Source organism: Ambystoma mexicanum, chromosome 6p (genome assembly GCF_040938575.1).
Source record: "Ambystoma mexicanum isolate Mex_15411 chromosome 6p, UKY_AmexF1_1, whole genome shotgun sequence".
Lineage (NCBI taxonomy): Eukaryota > Metazoa > Chordata > Amphibia > Caudata > Ambystomatidae > Ambystoma > Ambystoma mexicanum.
This window is the reverse complement of record NC_090935.1, coordinates 1,443,557,642-1,443,576,550: the sequence shown is the minus strand read 5'-3', so window position 1 is coordinate 1,443,576,550 and position 18,909 is coordinate 1,443,557,642. Positions and strand designations below refer to the sequence as shown.

Here is an 18,909-nt window from a genome sequence, read left to right as displayed (position 1 = left end):
CTGTGCCCCTCCCCCCTTAGTACTGAAAAGAGGGATAGAGTGGTGTGGATGACCAGATGCAGTAAACCAATGATGCATTCTAGGCATTGGAAAATGCACAATAAGACCGGGACATTTTAAAATGGACACAGGTGAACAGCAAGAGAGAGAAGCAGGCAGAGAAGCCGCGAGACTGGCAGGCGCAGCAGCAAACTTGTTCTGATGTTGTTCGGTAGGCTGGGCAGAAACGGACTGTGGAACACTGTGCAGACGAGAGACACTGCATGCAGGGAAGCGGAAATCGGGAGAAGTTTTCCACATATGTCCACGACCGCGGGAGCTGTCGCAGGCCGACAGAAGCAGAGCGACTGCCAGAACTTGACCATTAGTGAGCGGGTCAATGGCGATGCTGTGAGTGAAACGGGAGGAACACTGAAACAGCCACAGAAGACCGGTAAGCCCAGGGAGAATGAACAGGTTAACTGGGTGCTTCAGGGATAATGCTGTATATGATTCACAGTGCGTGAGAGCCCAAAAGAAGGAAGTGAAACTGCTTCAAACATTATTAAGAAGCAAAGCAAGGGACGTGAAACTGATGCAGACATTAATAAATGGTTGGTGACTCAGCCTATGAAAAAGAATCGTGTTCTGCATACAACAGAGAGTGAATGAAAAGTGGAAAAGCCTTGGCAGGAAAGCGAACCTGGCAATGTGCGAGTCTGGGACCCGCACTCAAGAAAGAAAGTTGTAAAACTCTGGCAGGTGAGTAAACCAAGGGCAAGAAAAGGAGTAAAAAACAAGGGATTAAAATCCCAATCTGACTGGGGCAGGGGGGGGGGAGAGAGCCATACATCTTTCTGAAGCAGTTATAAAGTTGCAATACCCTGGCAGGAGAGTATACCAGGGAAATGGGGGAAAGACTAAAAGTACAGGGATCAATACCCCTCAGTGAAGTTGTGAAAACAGTAACACGAGAGTAGTATGTACTTCAAGAAGGTTAAAGGGAAAGGTGTTCCCCCTTGAACAAACCATTCAAGAGAACTGTGTATTCAAGAGAATTATGTGCTTTCAACTGAATTGTACACTTAAAGAAAAAAGAAAATTCAAGGGAAGAGCATTTTCCCACCTTGAACAAAACTGGAACCTTAATAAAAATAACAATTGAGTCAATAGAAGTAAGAAAGTAAAGGAAAAGGATTGAGAAAAATTGAAGGGCGAAGAGCACTGGAAAACGAGTTGGATGATGTCAAAATGGGAAGTGGTAGTCATTTTACAAGAAGAGAGAGATTGAGAGAGAGAGGTTTAGGTCAAGGTTCCTTGTCTGGCTTATTAAAAGAACAGGGACATGCTTCCAAAGCAAGGGGGTGTCCCTTGTGTGTGTGTGCTAACGTTCCCTCTCCCAAGTCAGGGATCATCTACAGGTGTTCTAGTTTACAGAATAATAAAATCCCTACCAGGATGCCTGGTTCATCGGGCAGTTTTCGGAAGACCCCCAAACTAGGGTGACCAGACATCCCGGTTTTGCCGGGACTGTCCTGGAATCGGGTGCTCTGTACCCCTTTCTCAAGATTATTTTTCCATTGGAAAATACAGTGGTCCTGGTTTTTGGAAGTAGGTCTTCATAGCCGGCAGGCTGGAATGCACAATCTCACAAAGAAGAAATGCTGCATTTTACGAATTAAGATACTAGTAGTTTGTGATACATTTAATTATAAGGTGTTTATTCCACCAGTAACACTTAAATCTCCTTCTCCTCCCCACACCTACTGAAGTGTAGTGCCTTGACAGCCACTTTCAGGAGTGAGTCCTACTTTTATGTTAGTTGCCCTTTCCCGGTTTTTTACTTTTTTTAATCTGGTCACCTTACCCCAAACTAAAGGCGATACCTTTGGCGCTCTAGCTTCTCTCCCCATTTTTGGATTAAGATGGGAGACCACAAGCCTCTTGTTGCAACAGCAGCCTGATCCCAGTGGCAGCCCTTGACTTGTGCTCCACATGCAAACACTGCATGTGCAACATTCCCCAGCCCTCTTTCAAACACCCTCACTTCGCCTGGCCGGGCGGCGCAGGATTAACGTCAAGTGCCCAGATGACGAGCCACTTCAGAACTGCCATTCTTTCTGAAGCGGGCGTTTCACATTCCTTTGTGAATGTGTGCTTTTCCAAGCTTCTGTTTGAACCTTCATAAAAGGAGATGTGGGGGGCGTCGGGCTACAGGGGTGTGTTTTTACAGTGTTTTCTAGTTAATTGGTATTGTACATGGTGTGTCTAATTAAATCATATATTTTTTTATAGAAACTTGATTGGACCTTCCTTTTATTTGGATTGTTCTACTTCGCTGTTTGGGTTGCTACATAACCATATTCGCACCCCTCTTAAGAGTGTATCCTTTCCTCGTCCCACATTACCATAAAAGACAAAGGAGGTATATCTCTTGACTCTGCCTGTTTTACATTTATGATTGTGTTAGCTCCTGGTTTGTAGTTTTAGGCCCTACTGATCCTTGTACTCCTGCAGTCCATTTGTCACACCTATACACCTGCCATCAACTCTGCCCGCTCTGTTTGTATTGCTTTTCAGTTTGCTCAGGCAGACTAGGTAACTTCGAGCTCTACCTCTTAAGAGTTGCTTATCCTGACAGTCCCATCAGGAGCCTGCACGGAGGTATGCAGGGCTTTGGGGAACACACCAGTGGTAGGCAGGTTGCAATTGAGTAGGGTGGGTTGGTGGATAAATTGGGAGGAGGGCACGTTATCCTTTAGCATCTTGCATTCCCAGTCACCACACCCACTCTACCAAATTAGATGCCATGAATAATGCAGTGGCCACCAGCAGAATCTGCCACAGGTGGCAGGCAGCCTTAAATAGCACTGCTTTCTAATAGGCACAGGGCAATGATTGCTGTTTACTGGCTTTGAAAAACTCATCTCTTTGGGGGAGATACTGAATGCGATTTTTAAGGTGGGGAGACGCCTAGCCACCCACTGTGGGTTTTGTCTGATTTGTGTATGGGTGCGTGTACCCAAAGGATATAGTGTGCACATGGGCAAGGTTTAGCTAAATTTTGGAAAGTGGAGTTACAATTGGAATGTGTGATTAATGTCGAGAGATGTGCAACTGTCACTTGCCTTTCTTGTTTTGTTTTACAAAATTAACAACATTTAAAAGAAGAGAATAGTGGAAATCCACCTGTGGAGAAAACACTTTTTTTATTCTGATCTTTTGTGCAGGCATGCTGCAAAACATGAACAGAGCAGCTGTGAACCGGAGAAGCGGAGCCCAGGATCAGCAGGCAGTGTCTCTCCTCCACAGGCCCTCAAAGTTGTCTTCACCACCAGCTCCACGGACAGTCTCAACTCTGACACGCGGACCTTCAGCGATGGCGGTAATTGAGCTCCACTCGCTTCTCTTTCAGCTGGAACATTTGATTTTCAATGTCTCTGTGGCTTCCTCAGTGGAAATCTTCTAACCGGTTCCTCATGTTATTTTGGGTTTCTGGTGGCCGGCATGAAGGAACCATTTTGGTTGGCTGCAACCTGAAATTGGGAGTGCTGGCCAAAATGGGTTCTTTTGGCCTTCTGCGTGAGCAGTAAGCCCCCCTACTACCGTCAGGCTTCCTTCCCTTGACGACCCTGACTATCCCTTGGCGAGGGATTGTCCAGCATGCCGTGCGTAGGAACAACTCGACATTGCCAATCCGTCACTTTGGCAACAAGCGTGTTTCCTGCATAGATGGAATATCTTTGCAACAAAAACATGCCGATTAATTTGGTCTTAATATTATATAAAAAAAATCCCCAGTTTTACTGCTGCATACTGATCACGCCTCTCCCTTTTTGGATGAAGGTGCTTCTTAATAAGCACAATCTGAGCACAAAGGCTGAAGTCTACACAGTGATAAAATCTCATCATACAAACATGTCTTTAGTCATGTTAAATGTGTCCATCGGTGTAGGAAGTGCACTGCCTGCTCAAGCAAAAGAAACGTGCTTACATATGTAGCCACCCACGTTTTCAGGGGGTTTCCTTGTTGGACTCATTTTCACCTACCCAGGTTGTTTTCCCTTTCTAGTGCTTTATGGTCAGTAACTCCTGCTTCCAAGTGCTGTAATATGTTACACAATTTAATAGTACTTAATTTGTCGACTGGCTCTTGTGGGAGGCGAGCGCTTAACAAGTGTGTCCTATTGACTACAAGGTCAAACTCCGATTCAGGGCTTTAAGTGGGCCAAGGCTAGCCGGGGCAGAACCCTTGCAGTCTACAAAAATAGCTCTCAGGTCGGGGCTCCCTCAGTCCTCCCCTAATAGGGAGATAATTGCAATTTCTCCTGTGAGCCGTTTGCAGAGCTGAACTTGTATCTTTTCACACGCTGCGTGCATTTAAGGAACTAGACTCGTGTCTTCTGCTGATGCAGTGGGACAGCCTTGTGCTTGAGTGCTGTTCAAAGGAGCATGGATGGATTTTGGTTTGCAGAAATGTCACTGTTAGTTGAGACAAATTAAATGCACACCAAGCTCCGTGTAAGATGTCGCACACAAACGTGTTAAAGCCCATTATTTCCAGGTCAGCTTACTTGACATCCCTAATAGCATTTTTTTTCTTTTTTTCTTTTTACAGTCTCACGTTTTCCTCACATCATATATGAAGCATGCCTTTGTCACGCAATGTAAAACAACTAGGTGACCTTTTCACAAATAATATTTTGTTGTGAGTCCCAGTCTTATAATTACATTTACAAAACCCATAGGCTGTTTCTTATACTTGTGCCAAACTACATTCCAGTATTTGTACTCTTCCATTCAAGATGAGGGAGAGTAAATGCTCCTTTTTGCAGAACCTATTTCTCTAAGAAATGTATATGTTTCTCAGGGTAATTAATGATTTGTGTACTTTTCAAGTCTCTTACATAAAAAGTGCACTGTTGAAAGCCAATATGCGGGTGAGGAGGGGAAGGAGGAGGGGGCAAAGTCCTGATGGTGACTTACAGAGGCTGTTTCCTGGTCAAGGCTGGTGCTGATTTTGTTAACATTTGACCAAACCCCCTTCTCCTGCCCCCCCCCCCCCCTCCGTGGCAATGCCTGCTCTCGCTGCCTTGAGCCTTCTCTGGTAAATAGGTTCTGCTTCAATCACACTGTAAGGCAAAGCCCTTTGCCCTGCCTGACCAAGGCCCAATCTATGGCCTGATGTCCTTGCAACCTGTGGTGCCAGCAAGAGACATTGGATATGTTGCCTGTCTCCTATGCAAACATTGCTTGTTGATTCAATTACCAGTCACAATGTATTTATTATTTATTTGAATTTTTGTTTCGCGCTAGCCCTTCCCAGAGTGTCTCGGAGCGCCTTGCATGGTTTTAATATTGAAACGGTGGGAGTTGAACAAGAAGTTAGAAAATGTTTTCAGGAAAGCATAGGAAGATTAGACCAGTGATGGCAGCAGGGGAGGGCAGGGTTATGTGTGGGGGAAATGGCTATGTTTTGAGGCTCTTTCTGAAAGTGGTGATGGAGAATGCAGTGCGTATGTGGAGAGGTAGGGTGTTCCATTCCCTGGGTGCCCATTGGGTAAATGCTTGTTTTTGCGTGCATGTGAGTTTGTAGAGCGGAACGTGTCCTCTGTAGCTTCTGAATTAAAAGCATATACATCATAACAAAAAAAATTAAGGTTTATTCCAAGTAGCAAGACACAATCACCTGCTTTTGCCCATCATTCTGAAGTCAGATGGTGTTTTCAACCCCAATTTGTACATGTATGTGGGAATCAATATTACTACCGACAGCTAGGAAGATCTGTGTTCTAGAGCCTCAGTCGCAGAAGGTCTCCATTCTTGCCTTCACCAATTAAGCAATATGTATGCTTCCAAGGCAAATCATTTGACCTCACTGTGTCTTATACGCCAACATTAGAAGTGCCTAAAAGTGTTTCAGCTCACACCATCTGCTGCTCTAAAAAAAGCCTCACTTGTGAAATTGCCATGCTATGAATAATACCAGTGACCATTCATATATTGGACATCACAAAGTTTTTGATTCTTGGCTTACACCTGGCAACTACTTTTACTGTAACTTGTCGTGATCCCTTGAATATCGGTCTCATTCTTTAATGCCATTTTCTGTCGTTCAGTGTTTTGCCACGCAGGGCCACACAAATCCTAGGTCTGGTTCTGCCCACACTGGTGCTGGTTGCCCACGCTCTCCTTTCTTATAGGTGATTTATTTACAGAAAAAGATGAATTGTTTAAGGGTTGTGCTAAGGCCAGGGCCTGCAAGAAAACAATACATAACCTTATTATGGGTTCAAATTGAGCCACACCTATTAACAAAATGCAGCACAACTATAATTCCCCAAAAATATAAGCACCTAAGATTGGCTATTCTAACAGCTTTTCATGTCGTTCTACACACTTTAAATTTACCACTACAAAACCCTGGGGCATCCAATCACTATAGGGGATGGGGGACGCTGGCTACCCCTGGGACGCCACCCCCTCATGCCCAGAAGTGATATCAGGAGAGGCGAAACCCCCATCCTGAAGCGTCCATCTGCTGATGCCGCTCCCCCACCCCTGTGTCGCATACAGGTGCGAAACCCTCCTTTCAGCACCTGCCTGGAAACTTCACCATAGGGCCTCAATCCAGAAGGCCACCACTAGGGGCAAACCAAACTGGAAGTTAGTAGTGAGCGAGTGCTGCTAGACGACCAAGTTAAAAAAGGGGAGGGAGGGAGGGCGGGATTAACGATCCTCGCGGATCTCCTGGACACTCCTGGGCTTCAGTCGGGCAAGAGCTGAGTAGAGGCAGGAACAGCAAGGGCCAATGCTTGTTGCCTCCCATTTCAATTTCCCGTTCCCACCACGCCCTGTCTCCAAGCCTGCAAGACCCCACTTCCGGGCCTTGCGTCTGATGACCTCGCACTGCACGGAACCCAAAACTACCTGCATGCAGACTGATCCCCATGATTTATTTACAAACCGTACCAGAGAGATTTATTTGCAACATGCAGAATGGGTTCGGATCGAACCATCTGAGGCCGTGTTCAGTGAAAAATGTTGGAGGTCACATGCCTTACTCTTTAGGCCGTGCCCAGTGCTTAGACAACAGCCTCTTGTCTGAGCTCCACCCAGACCCCCCCCCCCGCCTCCTCGATTTCTCATCCTATTTAAAGCACTGCTTTGAGGACACCACCTTCCACTGGCCGCACTGGTCATTGAGCTGGATGTTCCCAGATCTGAGAACTGGCAAAATGTTTCCCTGGATCTTGGATCAACAATTTACAAGGGTTTTAAGGTTTCAAATGTGCTTATGTCACCAAAGCCGGGATTCAAACACACGCCCCCAGGACGGAACTCTAGATACTTGCTCACTGGACCACATGAAAGTCTAGACAGAATACATTTGAAAATTCTTTTTAGGATTGCAACGTGCAGAAAATATGTAAGCAAGCTTTGTAGGCTTAAAAGTTATTTGCCTTTCATACTTTGCTTGCAACATGATAGGAATCACTCCTCCTCCTCTTGAGTTATTTCCCATGTGTTAATAATGAGTTAATTTCCTGAAATGGAAATGTTTACTTTCTCACGTTTGCCAATACGACCTACCAGCTCCTACTCGCCAGCTGGTGGGATCCCACAGTTAATAATTTCCATTTCCAGCACTGCCCACCAGGGGTGTTGCTAGATCTGGAAAAGATCAGGGGCTAAGCTAATGTCGGGACTGGCGTGATTCGGGGCTAGCTATAGCCTTTTGGTTGTAGTCCCTGAGCTTCTATCTGGGGCTACAACCAAAAGACCTGGGGCTATAACCCCCTGCCCCCACTCCCACCCTAGCAACGCCTCTTCTGCCCACCCAAGAATTGTTAGTTCGCTTTGACCAGTGGTAGAAGTGTACTGAAAAAAGTAGTGGAACTGTGGTCCTGGCATAGGAGAGGGTAGGCGGAATCGTAGTGCAAAATGTGACAAGGTGTTGCAGCGGGGGCTTTGCAATAGCCTAAGTGACTACTAACTGTGGCGCCTATCAGAACGTTACACTTGCACTGGGACATACATGGACAAATCCTCCATATAGAATGGAGAATATGGTCGTAAAAAGTAGAGGAATGGTAAACCGAAACAAATAAAAGTAGTGGACCTACGCTCGATCACTGGCTTTGACTAAAGTGAGTTCACCCCAAACCATGCGTCTCTTTGGAATCTCTACAGTTTGGCCGAAATGGCCCAAAAGCGGTGTGCTATTTCACCATTCTGGACTCGTTCACCTTGTTTGAGGAAAGCTGCTTACCCACACACCAAAGTTTATTTTCTATTTTAAAAGCAGTCCTTTTTTAAAGTCTGTAAACGTGTACGAAAATCGAGACAATGACGCAGCGAAGCTGGGTCCAACAGCTGGACGCGATAGGTTCCGAGTGGCCCTGCCAGTGCTCGTCATCAGTCACCCGCGCAAGCGTGTCGCAGTTTTGCTAGGAGTACACAGCAGTTCATGGCGGGCCGTTTGTGCTGTCTTTCAAGCCCCAATACCAGAGATTATTAGTCAATACCAGAGAGCGATTAGTCAGTGAAATCCTCTCCTCTGATCTCTTTCCAGGGCCCGGTCGCATCCCAGAAGCCCCAGGGCGCGGAGCGCAGATGGATAACGCCGGGCTTGGCGCGCGCGCGGGCCTTGCAAGCTGATTTAAGCGGGACGCTGTGCAGCTGACGGCCTCGGCATTGTTTGTCGCAAACACATTAAAGGGCACAATACCTTTTGTATTTGCTCGGGAGGCCGTGCAAGGAAAACGTAGTTTACGTGGCTAATTGCCACCATTAACACCAATTTTAAATAATGAAAAAGCTGCTAAAAGGATTAAATACACTAAAAGGTTAAAAATAGCCATTTGTCTGCTCTTTGGAGTTAAAGGGGAAAACAGGTGGAAAGCAATAAGAAGAAACATGTTTGGAAAGTGGAAGAAGGAGGGCATAAAATAAGAGGTCGATCGCACATTTTGTTAAATGCTTCATGTTTTATTGACAAAAGGCTGTTGAATGTCTTTTGAGCTTCCTTTTTTATTAGTTTTGGTTATGAGCTGTCACTACAAGCCGAAACTATTCGAGTACAGCTAGGGAGAAATGGCACATATTCTGCTGTCCAGCATTTGTACTGCGCCCTTCCTCACCGTAGTGGTCTAATGGCACAAGCCTGTCTGAAAATTGGGGATTTTGTGGCCCGGGCCAGATGTTGTCAGATCCTGAACTTTCAGAAGAGCAAAAATGGAGTTAGGACTGGAACAGATAATAAGACGATAGTACATAAAGGCAGGAGGGTGGAGGTATATGGTTGTAGATTATTTGGTAGTGTGTGATAACTGGAGGGCATTCACTTGAGGGAGACGGTTCTGTGTATTTCAATGGCTATCTAGGCCAGTTAAATCTGTCCGCTAGATTGGATTAGTGATCAGGCTCAGACTGGCCTATAGAGCAATAGGCTCACGACCGAACCAAAAACACGAAATGCTTGTGTGGGCCACTTTTTTGGCCAATGTGGGCCAGTGTGATGAGTTACTTCACTATGCAGCTAGTAGTTTTGACCAGTGTTGCTGAATAAATATTCTTTAAAATGCACAATTTGCATCACATTTTATCAAAAAACGTCCCCTTGGGTACTACTCAAACGGTGTCCAGAAGGAATGAATATCCATTTGCGTCTGTGGACCTCTTTTTCATTGGTGCCCGAGACAATTTTATGGCCTAGTCCAACCCTGCTAGTGATTGGTTGTTTGATGGACTTGAGAAGCGTTGAAGCAGGCTCTAGTACTGGAGGGGAGCTTTAAGCAAGTCAGTTGATAGTAACCGGCTGCAATGCCTGAAGACAACTGGCTTTGCCAAGCTCGCTGAATATGAATTCAGCGCCAAGTGTTGGAGGTTTTCGAGATGAATGCGTTTAGAAAACGGAAGGTGAGCGGGAGAGAGAGGAATAGATTATAGGTAGAGTTCCGTTTGGTGCCTCCAACCATCTCTGAGTTAAGGATTTGATGGGTACTGATGCACTGCAAACGGGTGGGATCTTAAAGATCTAAGGTGTCTCGCCAGTGTGTACCCAATAGGTGTGTCAGCGGCAGCCTACCTTTTTGTGTGCTGGGACCTGTCATTCAAAGATGCCAGTCAGTGTAAACCTAATGGGGCTCACTTATAGGTTAAGAAGAGACGATGTGCAAAGTCTGAGATATTTTGGGGTCTCGTTCAATTGTCAGAAGAAAAGTTAAAGTTGATAGTAAACGTGAAGGCTCGAGCTGAGTAGTGCATATAGCTTTACCCCCTAAAGAGGCTAAAAAAACAAAAATGTGTTTATAAGAGTTGCCATATTTTTATCATTCGTTGGGAACAACATGCAACGTAAGATCTCGCTAGAGAGGGCCGAGCCTGCGGATCCACACTTATTGTGAAGTAAGACCAGGCAATGCTTTGTAAGTAATGGGAAGGCAAATGTGCCTCGGTGCACAATTTGTGGTTTGAGAGTTGTCCGTTAATGATGGTTGTCCTCAAGGGTTTGTAAAGTGGCGTGTTTCAGGCGACATCCCTGTGTGCCCCGCCAAGTTTTGATTTCTTTTCTGAATCCTTTGCAAGTAGGTGTGGCCCTGATGCTTGGAGAGATAGAGTTCCATAGTTTGGGGGCTAGGACTGAAAGGGAGGAATACAGAGCTTGTAGGTGTTATTTGGTTATTTACTCATCCATTTGCCACCCATGCCCATTCATCCCTACGGCCATTCCCACCCACTTCCTGCCCCCCCCCCCCCGCCAAAACACATCCTCCTAGGATCGCGTTGAGCAAGGTTTATCAAGCCTCATGATCAAACTTTGAGCTCAAAGTATCTGCCAGTGTGGTTTATTTTATTTTTTTAAAGCAGTCTTCTGAAATGAATGACTTCTTTGAAGTTTTAAATGCTCTACCGGTATAATACAAATGTCTTAACCTGGTCTGCCTTCAGCCACTCGACTTATAAGTACTATGTGTGTCCTTCACTGAAGTCCTGTTAAAAACAAGGGTTGGCAAAGGCAACCATTTTAGCTTCTGTATACGTTTTGGGCATTTGCCAGGCACTACTATTAGATGCCCAGGTACTCGCAACATTTTGCACCTGCTGCCATAAATGGCCAGGTAAAACCACTATGGCAGTGCCTGGCAAGTGCCTTTCCCATGCCTACACAAAAGCCAAAAATGTTGGCATTGCTAAAGCTTATTAGTTGCATGAATGCCATCTGCTCTATGCTTCGGCGAGCTCACTGATGTTCCTTCCGTCCGTTCACGGGCAGCGCAGGGCCATTGCCCACCAAAAAGACACATAATACCATTTAATTTAGTTAAACTTGGCCAGATTTAATAACAAAATGCCACCAGTAAAATTCACATCACACAAACAGTTACATTTCGCAGGCATATGGCATATACATCAATTCCTTGGCACAGATCTAATTGGGTTGGGGGGAATGCCCCCTCTCTAGGCCATGCACCCCACCCCGGAGCGATAAAAGGAGACTGGAGACCCACGGCCTGAGCAGGCTGTCTCCTGATCCCACTCCCCATGCTCCTTCGGCCATAACCGTTTCGAACCCCCCTGCTGAGCGCCTGCCTGACAACTTTGCCCGATGGCTCCAATCCTTAGGACCGCCCCCGAGGCAAAACCATCTGTCGGAGTAATTCATAGGGAGCGCCCCTATTCACCTGCAACATGACATGCTGGGGTGGGAAGTGAACACGGGAGTAAGATAAGATGTCGGGAGGAAAAAGCACAGCTTGCAGGGTTTTTGTTATTTAACAAGCTGTTGACTGTCCATGAGTATGCAAGTCTTCTTGCCATTCCCACCCACTTCCTGCCCCTTCCCGCCCCAAAACACATTTAGCGGGCGCTGTGGTTTCTGAGCAGCCTTCTGAAAGGTAAAGTTGATTGCTGCAATAAACCTGCATCTAATGTAATAAAGTGTTACATAAAGATTTATAAGCAGCAAGTTTGCCCTTGCAGATGTCCCTTGCACTGAATTCCTGTTAAAACAAGCATTGGCAAAGACAAACATTTTGGCTCTTGTGTAGTCTTGTTAGTAGCTGCCTACAGCAGCTACTAAGTTTGTCAGCTTTTGCCATCTTTTGGGCATGTAGTACGATTAAGGCAGTGCCTTGAAAATGTGGATCTCAGGCCAACACTGGCCGCTTTGTCAGTGCCTGTTTGCCTTGCTGCAGCTTTTATTTGCAGTAATCTCCACAATAATGCTGCCATGCTAGGAATGCACAAATGCAAAAAGCAGACCATGGGAGATTCCCATGGCCACCGAGAACAAGACACACAATCTATATAGGTGGGGGGAATTCGTGGCTCTGTAGTGGCTCACCTGCCGTGGTTGATATGGAGAAGATGGTGTCTGGACATTTCGCATCACTGCTTTGGCAAAGGATCAGTGCGCCTCATTGGCCTGGTTTAGAGGCTGCCTCACAGTTCGGTCCAGTATGACAGAGTTAAGGTTTCGGGAAAGGCGTGTCAATAAATGAAGTTTAAACAGGAATCCCGCGGCTCCCCTCTCCTCATGGCCGCTTGACAGCCCTGCCTGGCCTGCATTCTTTTCTGTTGTCTGACAGACATGCACTGCTCGCACCTTTGGGAACTCTGCCAGTCACACCCTGTCCCTAAATTATGGCTCATTGACAGTGATAAAAACGGATAACCTGTTTTTCTAGTTTTGACTGCTGGTGGTGCTTAAGTGCCACCCCAAAGCCAAAACTATTGTCATAGGAATAGAGCTAGGAGGGAATTGAGATGCGAGGAGTGGCAAACATCCTGTGGGTTTATTTGGTATCAACCCATTCGTTGGCATCCAGTGGCCATTCTAATCTTTAAGGCTATGTTATTTGTTCCCCAATGTGTTTCCCCTTTTCCTACAAGTGCATTGTTCAGCTTCAGACTCTGCACACGTAAGATCAAGAATGCGGCACTGATGGTAGTGGCAATGACTAAGTTCACGAATGGAGCCACATCTTCAATAGACCCATCCAAAAACTTGTAAAACTACTGCTCGTTTTCAGGGATATTAACTCTTTATACATAACTACATGTTTTCAAACATCATATGTTAATTGGGGCAAGAATAGCTAAGAGTGTTCACCTTTGTCTTCCACTAGCAAAGACCAAAATCTTTAAGTTCACAATAGTTTTCTGTGGTGATTTTGACCTTGAGGAGTTTCCCCGGTCTCAGCTATGTCCGCCTCCCACTGCTTCCTACCTGGCCTTGGTGACAGAAAGCTGTCTGCGAGGGTGTAAATATTTTTTCTTTTTGGGGTTAACATGATGCAGGTTAGTTCTGTCTCTGAAAGTGAGCTCTTCTAATCGGACTCCTTTTCATAAAGGCGCTATGCCAAAAAAGCATAGTGTACCTATATGCCTTGCTCTGGCGGTCTATTTATATCACCAGCAGCTGCCCTGCGGTGGCAACAGAGCAGGTTCAAAGGTCACATGTACATGCCTGAATTCAGTTGCTGGCCCCCAAAGTTCCAACAGACAGACATGGCTTATTAATTGCAAGCACCCCATAATCAAAAGTTCATGATTGTGTGCCCACAGTCGCCTAGTGGCAGTGGATGAATCTTTAAATATAAGCAATGGCTGGTTTCACATGGCGGCTACCAGGATCACACATTTATAAAGTCACTTGCATTTTATGTCATTCAGTGTGTGCATGCTAGTTTCATACAGGAACCATCTGGATGTAGTTCAGGAAGCCTTCCTTGATGGTCCTGAAAATGTTTGGAACCTCCTCTCCAGAGCAGCAAACCTTCAGGGTTAGCCGGGAACTAGTGCTCAAAGGCATCCTGCCAAGATGCAATGCCCACTCCTCACCAGTGTGCCGATTAACACTCTTTTGATGTAATCAGACAGAGGAAGGGGGCAGAGTTAGAATAGCCCAGAGGAGAGGCTCAGACCACAGAGTGATTTGATACGCTTGGGCTCCCAAATTTCCTCTTCGTTCACCCTGCATCCTATGGACAAAGCACTCTCTGGGTATGACATCAGCAGGCAAGGGACACTTGTTACAGCATCCAGGATTGGACTTATAACAACAGACTTGCTGTGGACCTGTCCAATGCAGCATTTTGCCTATCTAAGGGGAAAGGGGGGGGGGATCCCTTCCCAGTTGATTCATCTTTGTACTTCAAGACAAGAAGGATTCACCTAGATTTCTGAGGATGTAGTCTGTTCCAAAGGCCTCTGCCATTGAGGTCAAGACCGAGATTTTGAAAGAAGACGCACGCTCTTCTCCATAATCATCTGAAGGGGCTATTCGGAATGACCTGCTGCCTGAGCAAGGCCTCCTGAAACTAAGACCCTTGTTACCAGGACCCTGCACACTGGCCTGAAGGTGACAGAACCCTGCAAGTGCTCTCTACAAACCTTTGTGGTTCGTAAGGGCAGAAGGAGGACTTACCTTGCTCCTGAACGGGGTCTCCCAACGATCACAGAACCATGGAAGCGACCTCTGGCACCTCTGCATCTCCAAAAATCCTTAATGCTGGTTTAGGCGCCTTCGATGCCATCCAACCTGCTGCATGGAAAACCACTGGAGTCCTCTTCAAACTCAACACTCACCCACATCTGCATCTCTGGAGTCCGGCTCATCGCACCAGCGTGTCTACTAGCATCCCTAACTCTGCACCATCTGCCTGGGAACCAGCTTCTTCGAGCTCTAAGCAGTTGTCGCAGTAGCACCCCAACACCATGTTTAGCCAATTGAGCGCCTTTGCCACCAGAAGCCATTCTCTGCTGTTCCGTGCCTGAAGCCATGGAGTCTTCCAGTGTTGACAGATTGTTAGATTGATTAAAGATCCTATTTTTTTTATAGAATCTTGGTTGGACATTCTTTACTTTGGTACCCCATACTGTTGTTTGGATTGAGTTTGCTTCTGTACCAGTTCACACCCCTGCTGAAGATGATAGCCTGCCCTTGGCCAACATTACCAAAAGAGGCTAAGAAGGTACACCTGTTGGTTTGTACCCGCTTCACCTTTATGATTGAATCACTGCTGGTTTAGTAGTACTGTGGGGCTGAGTAGGCACGTTAGCCACTACTCATCCCTGTACTCATCAGTAGTCATTTCATCACAGCCTTGCTCTCGGTTTCCACCAGCAGAGTACCTGTGTGGAATGAGGGAACCACTGGGGAAGCGCTGAGCAGTTGAAGTATTTCCAAAGGCACCAGTTTGTGCAATGCAACCTCTGCGCCACCCACAGCCTCAGCAGCGCTTCAAGTCTCCTCAATCAACTCCAGGGACCCCAATATCAATTCAAGCCGACTGAAGACCACAGCGCAGCCGTGCAGTGTGGGAGCACCATGGCAGCAAGCATGCATGAACGCCCCACCCCCTGAGATGTCCACAGACTTTGCACTGCAGTGTGTTTAAATATGCAGCATCCTGCCAAGCCGAGTGTCACAGATGTGCAGAAAATGTTTTGAATTTGTGGAGCAGGCCCCCCTTGATGAGCAGAAACCGTTATCCAGGGGCAGCGTGTGTTCTTGCCGTATTTGTTTAGCGCTGTCATTTTAAAGCTGTTGGAACATCACCCGAGAAAAGCATTTGAAGAACTAAGGCCACAAATAAAAGAATTTGAAAGTGGGGAACGTTTTATAATGGTGATATGACGTAACGGTATGGGGCCGTATCATTGATCATTGACGAGAAGTCCTCCTAACTAAACTAGGAAGATGATAGTGGGACCCCAGTATCGGGTCACCACCCACCTTCCCACGCGGCAGCATCAAGTTGCAATCACTCTGGAAGCCTGGGGTAAGGGCTGGAGGCGTCTGGAAAAACCCTTCCACGAAAAACCTGGAATATTAGTTAAATGTGTTTTTTTTTTTTTGCAGCACAGAGTGATTTATTTATTTTTGTAACTTACTTTTTTTATTTTTATTTTTTCTGGACCCTGAAGGAGCAGGCAGTGGCGATACTGCCAGCATAGCGTGAAAAGCGTGTTCTCCTTGGGATATACATGAAATGCAGAAGTTAAATAATAATTGGTCAATGGTTGATAATCCGTGGTTTTGTTTGACTTGGGATATAAATGAAGTATTGAACCTAGTATTGTAACTTTAGAAAGAAGTATTTGGAGGAGCATCGTTTCATGTACGGTGAAGAGAACTGTTTTTTTTCTTTCTTTTGTGGTCTCTGGCACCTTTTGGAATTATAAAAGGAAAGAATGTTCTAACTACATTTGTTCATTTAGTAATTTCAGTTTCTGCGCAATGGTAAATCCCTTTCATTCAAGGCAGGGCGGAAAGCTGGTGCATAGCTACAGTTTGTCCCAAATTGACACCCCAAAAGAATATACTACGCTGATGTACTAAAAAGAAACCTCTTTATTGTATGGATACACATAAAACACACAAAGTTCGAATAAGTTGTATGTTGTAGTGCACTAAAGCAGTAGATGTATTCAAACATTAAGGGGCATAGCCAGGCCTGTCCCACTCCTCTAGCTAAATGTGTGACCAGTAGCTGATGGTAACCCTGGTACATTTTGATATTAAGGAGTGTAGAGAAAGGGGGTGCCCAGACATTGCTAAAACATGATGCCATGACACGAACAGTCGCTGTAGTTCTCACAATCTCTAATACATAGTAACATTATAAATACACATATAGACCATATACTTAATGGGGAGATAGAGAAAACGGTGTTTCCAATTTCCCAACAACGCCCAGAGGGTCACTAAATGTCTGAATAGGCCCACGCCATCAGACCACCGTGGTGTCACCGTTCTCCAAGACAGGGTTTGATGCAATCCAACTGCAGTGAGAAATGGTACCCTAATGCGTTCCTGCAACAAACGGCCCTGAGGCCTACGGCATGTGGCGCGTAAGAAGAAATAAATAATAATGGTGTAGTGCAGTGATTTCATGCATTTAAACTTGCATCAAATCCTCACTACATTCTAAAATTCTAGAACCTTTTAAAAGTCCTTTTAGTGCAGTTCCGATGGGGATTGACGAGAATAATTCAATAGGCAGAGCAGCAGTTTACTCATAAAGTCGGAGAAGTAGTAGCAGGTGAGACCAGGGGGATAACCTATCCAAGATGAGACGCCTTGAAGAGCTCCAGTCTCAGACAAGCAGAGAAGGAAGGAAATGTATGTGCCACGATCCACCAGAGTCTCGGTACCTACAGGGAACATTTATTTTGTATTTTTAACATTTGTGCCCTAGTGGACCATAGCAGGCAAAAGCTCAATCCGCCCAGAGCCCTTGTAAACTGCACCATAACCTCTAACGCGTTCTTAGAACAGGCATTGGCAATGCAAGAGTTTTCCCTGTTTGTGTAGGCACGGGAAATACATTTGCCAGCTACTGCCATAATCCTATTAAGTGCCCATCAATGGCAGCATCTGCAAAATACTTCGAGTACCTGCGGATATAATGGCAGTCCTTGGCAGATGCCTAATACTTATACACGAGCCAAAACTGCAGGATTTGCCAATGCTGGTTTTTAACAGAACTTCAGTGATGGACACAGAAATTGCTTATACATCGAGGGGCTGACGGCAGACCTGGTTAAGATATTTGTATTACACCAGTAGCATGTTTGCATGGTGCTCTCACGGAATTGCCACTTGCTCCATATCAACAAGGCCTCTTCCAGGATGCTCTGAATCTATTCTCGGGCAATACATCCTCGCTGAGCAGATCGGGGAGCAGCAGCTACAACCCTGCCACTCCCCATCCTCTGCTGAGCTGATCGGATTGGTCTTCTCCGTGTTCACACGAGGCTCTTTGGGACATCTGGCCCTCTTTCTCAGTTACTCTTAGTTTCATGTCAGGAAGCAATGCCCACTCCCTGCTGGGCCTCCTGAAGACGTAGCATAACTGGAAGCCCAGGCTGGCATTAAGAGAAGCGTTGTTTTCTAAATCTTCAATCTCTGCGGGAAAGAAGGAATCCGCTGCAGATTAAATGCGAATGTTGATGTTGCAGTGGTGGTATCTACTAAACGGAGCAGCGTGGCCACTGCTGCAGCCCACTTGCGTTGCTGGGACCCTCCCATTCTCAATTGACAGATTGCCTCTTTTGTGCTCATATGTCACCACAGGCATAACTTTTGATCGTGTTGTGCTCTGCCCATCTTTCCTAAATTGAGATGGAAAGATTATTGACCAAAGCACAGAAAACCTCACCTTAGAAAAGTCCTAGTTGCCTGCATCACAGGATGCCGTTTATCTACACGTTAATATGTACTTCACTCAAGGGCGTGAGCTTTGGACCAGGATTGGTACATTACAGATGGTTCTATATTTCAGGACATGCATGATCCGGCATCGCAAACCAGAATGTGCATGCACCTTGACATTCTTATGTTCCCATCTGAACACGTCCTGGATAACTTGTGTCTAGAGACGGGACGCTTTTAAGAAAAAAGCTCCTGAGAGAAGCAAGCTACTTAAAGTGCCCGTTGGTTCACTGTATGATGGCGCCGGGCAAGATCAAATGTTTAGCACTGCCTCAGGTTGCACAAATGGATTTGCACAATTTATATACAGATTTGTAAAAGTCCAGGCTGCTATGACCCAGGGGCGTTGCTAGGGGGGGGGCTAAGGGGGCTATAGCCCCTGATCTTTTGGTTGTAGCCCTGGATAGAATCTCAGGAGCTACAGCCAAAAGGCTTGCTAGCCCCCAGTCCCAACAGTTCCGACATCAGCTTAGCCCCGGGTCTTTTCCAGACCTAGCAACTCCCCTGCTATGACCTATTTTATGGCACTCCCCTTTACTGCCAGGCAATTATGCAAGTCTATGCAAAAAGGACGAGCATACTCGTCCTTGGCACTTAAGAAAAGGGGATACAAATTGTCAAAACAGTCTGCCTGTTACTTCCATAGTGTTTGCACGTGGGAATAGGTTTCTCGGTGCGCCAAAATAACTGCTCCGCAGAAGAGC

The 18,909-nt window shown here is 45.9% G+C and overlaps 1 protein-coding gene across 3 annotated transcripts in view; it reads left to right on the top strand.

The window, feature by feature from the left end:
* PRAG1 (PEAK1 related, kinase-activating pseudokinase 1) overlaps positions 1-18,909 on the top strand; it is a 75,877-nt gene that overhangs the window by 32,908 nt on the left and 24,060 nt on the right. For all 3 annotated transcript variants that reach the window (XM_069626179.1, XM_069626178.1, XM_069626180.1), the window contains exon 4: positions 3,210-3,364. In XM_069626179.1, coding sequence (XP_069482280.1) covers positions 3,210-3,364 — 155 coding nt within the window. The remainder of the gene's footprint in view (positions 1-3,209; positions 3,365-18,909) is intronic.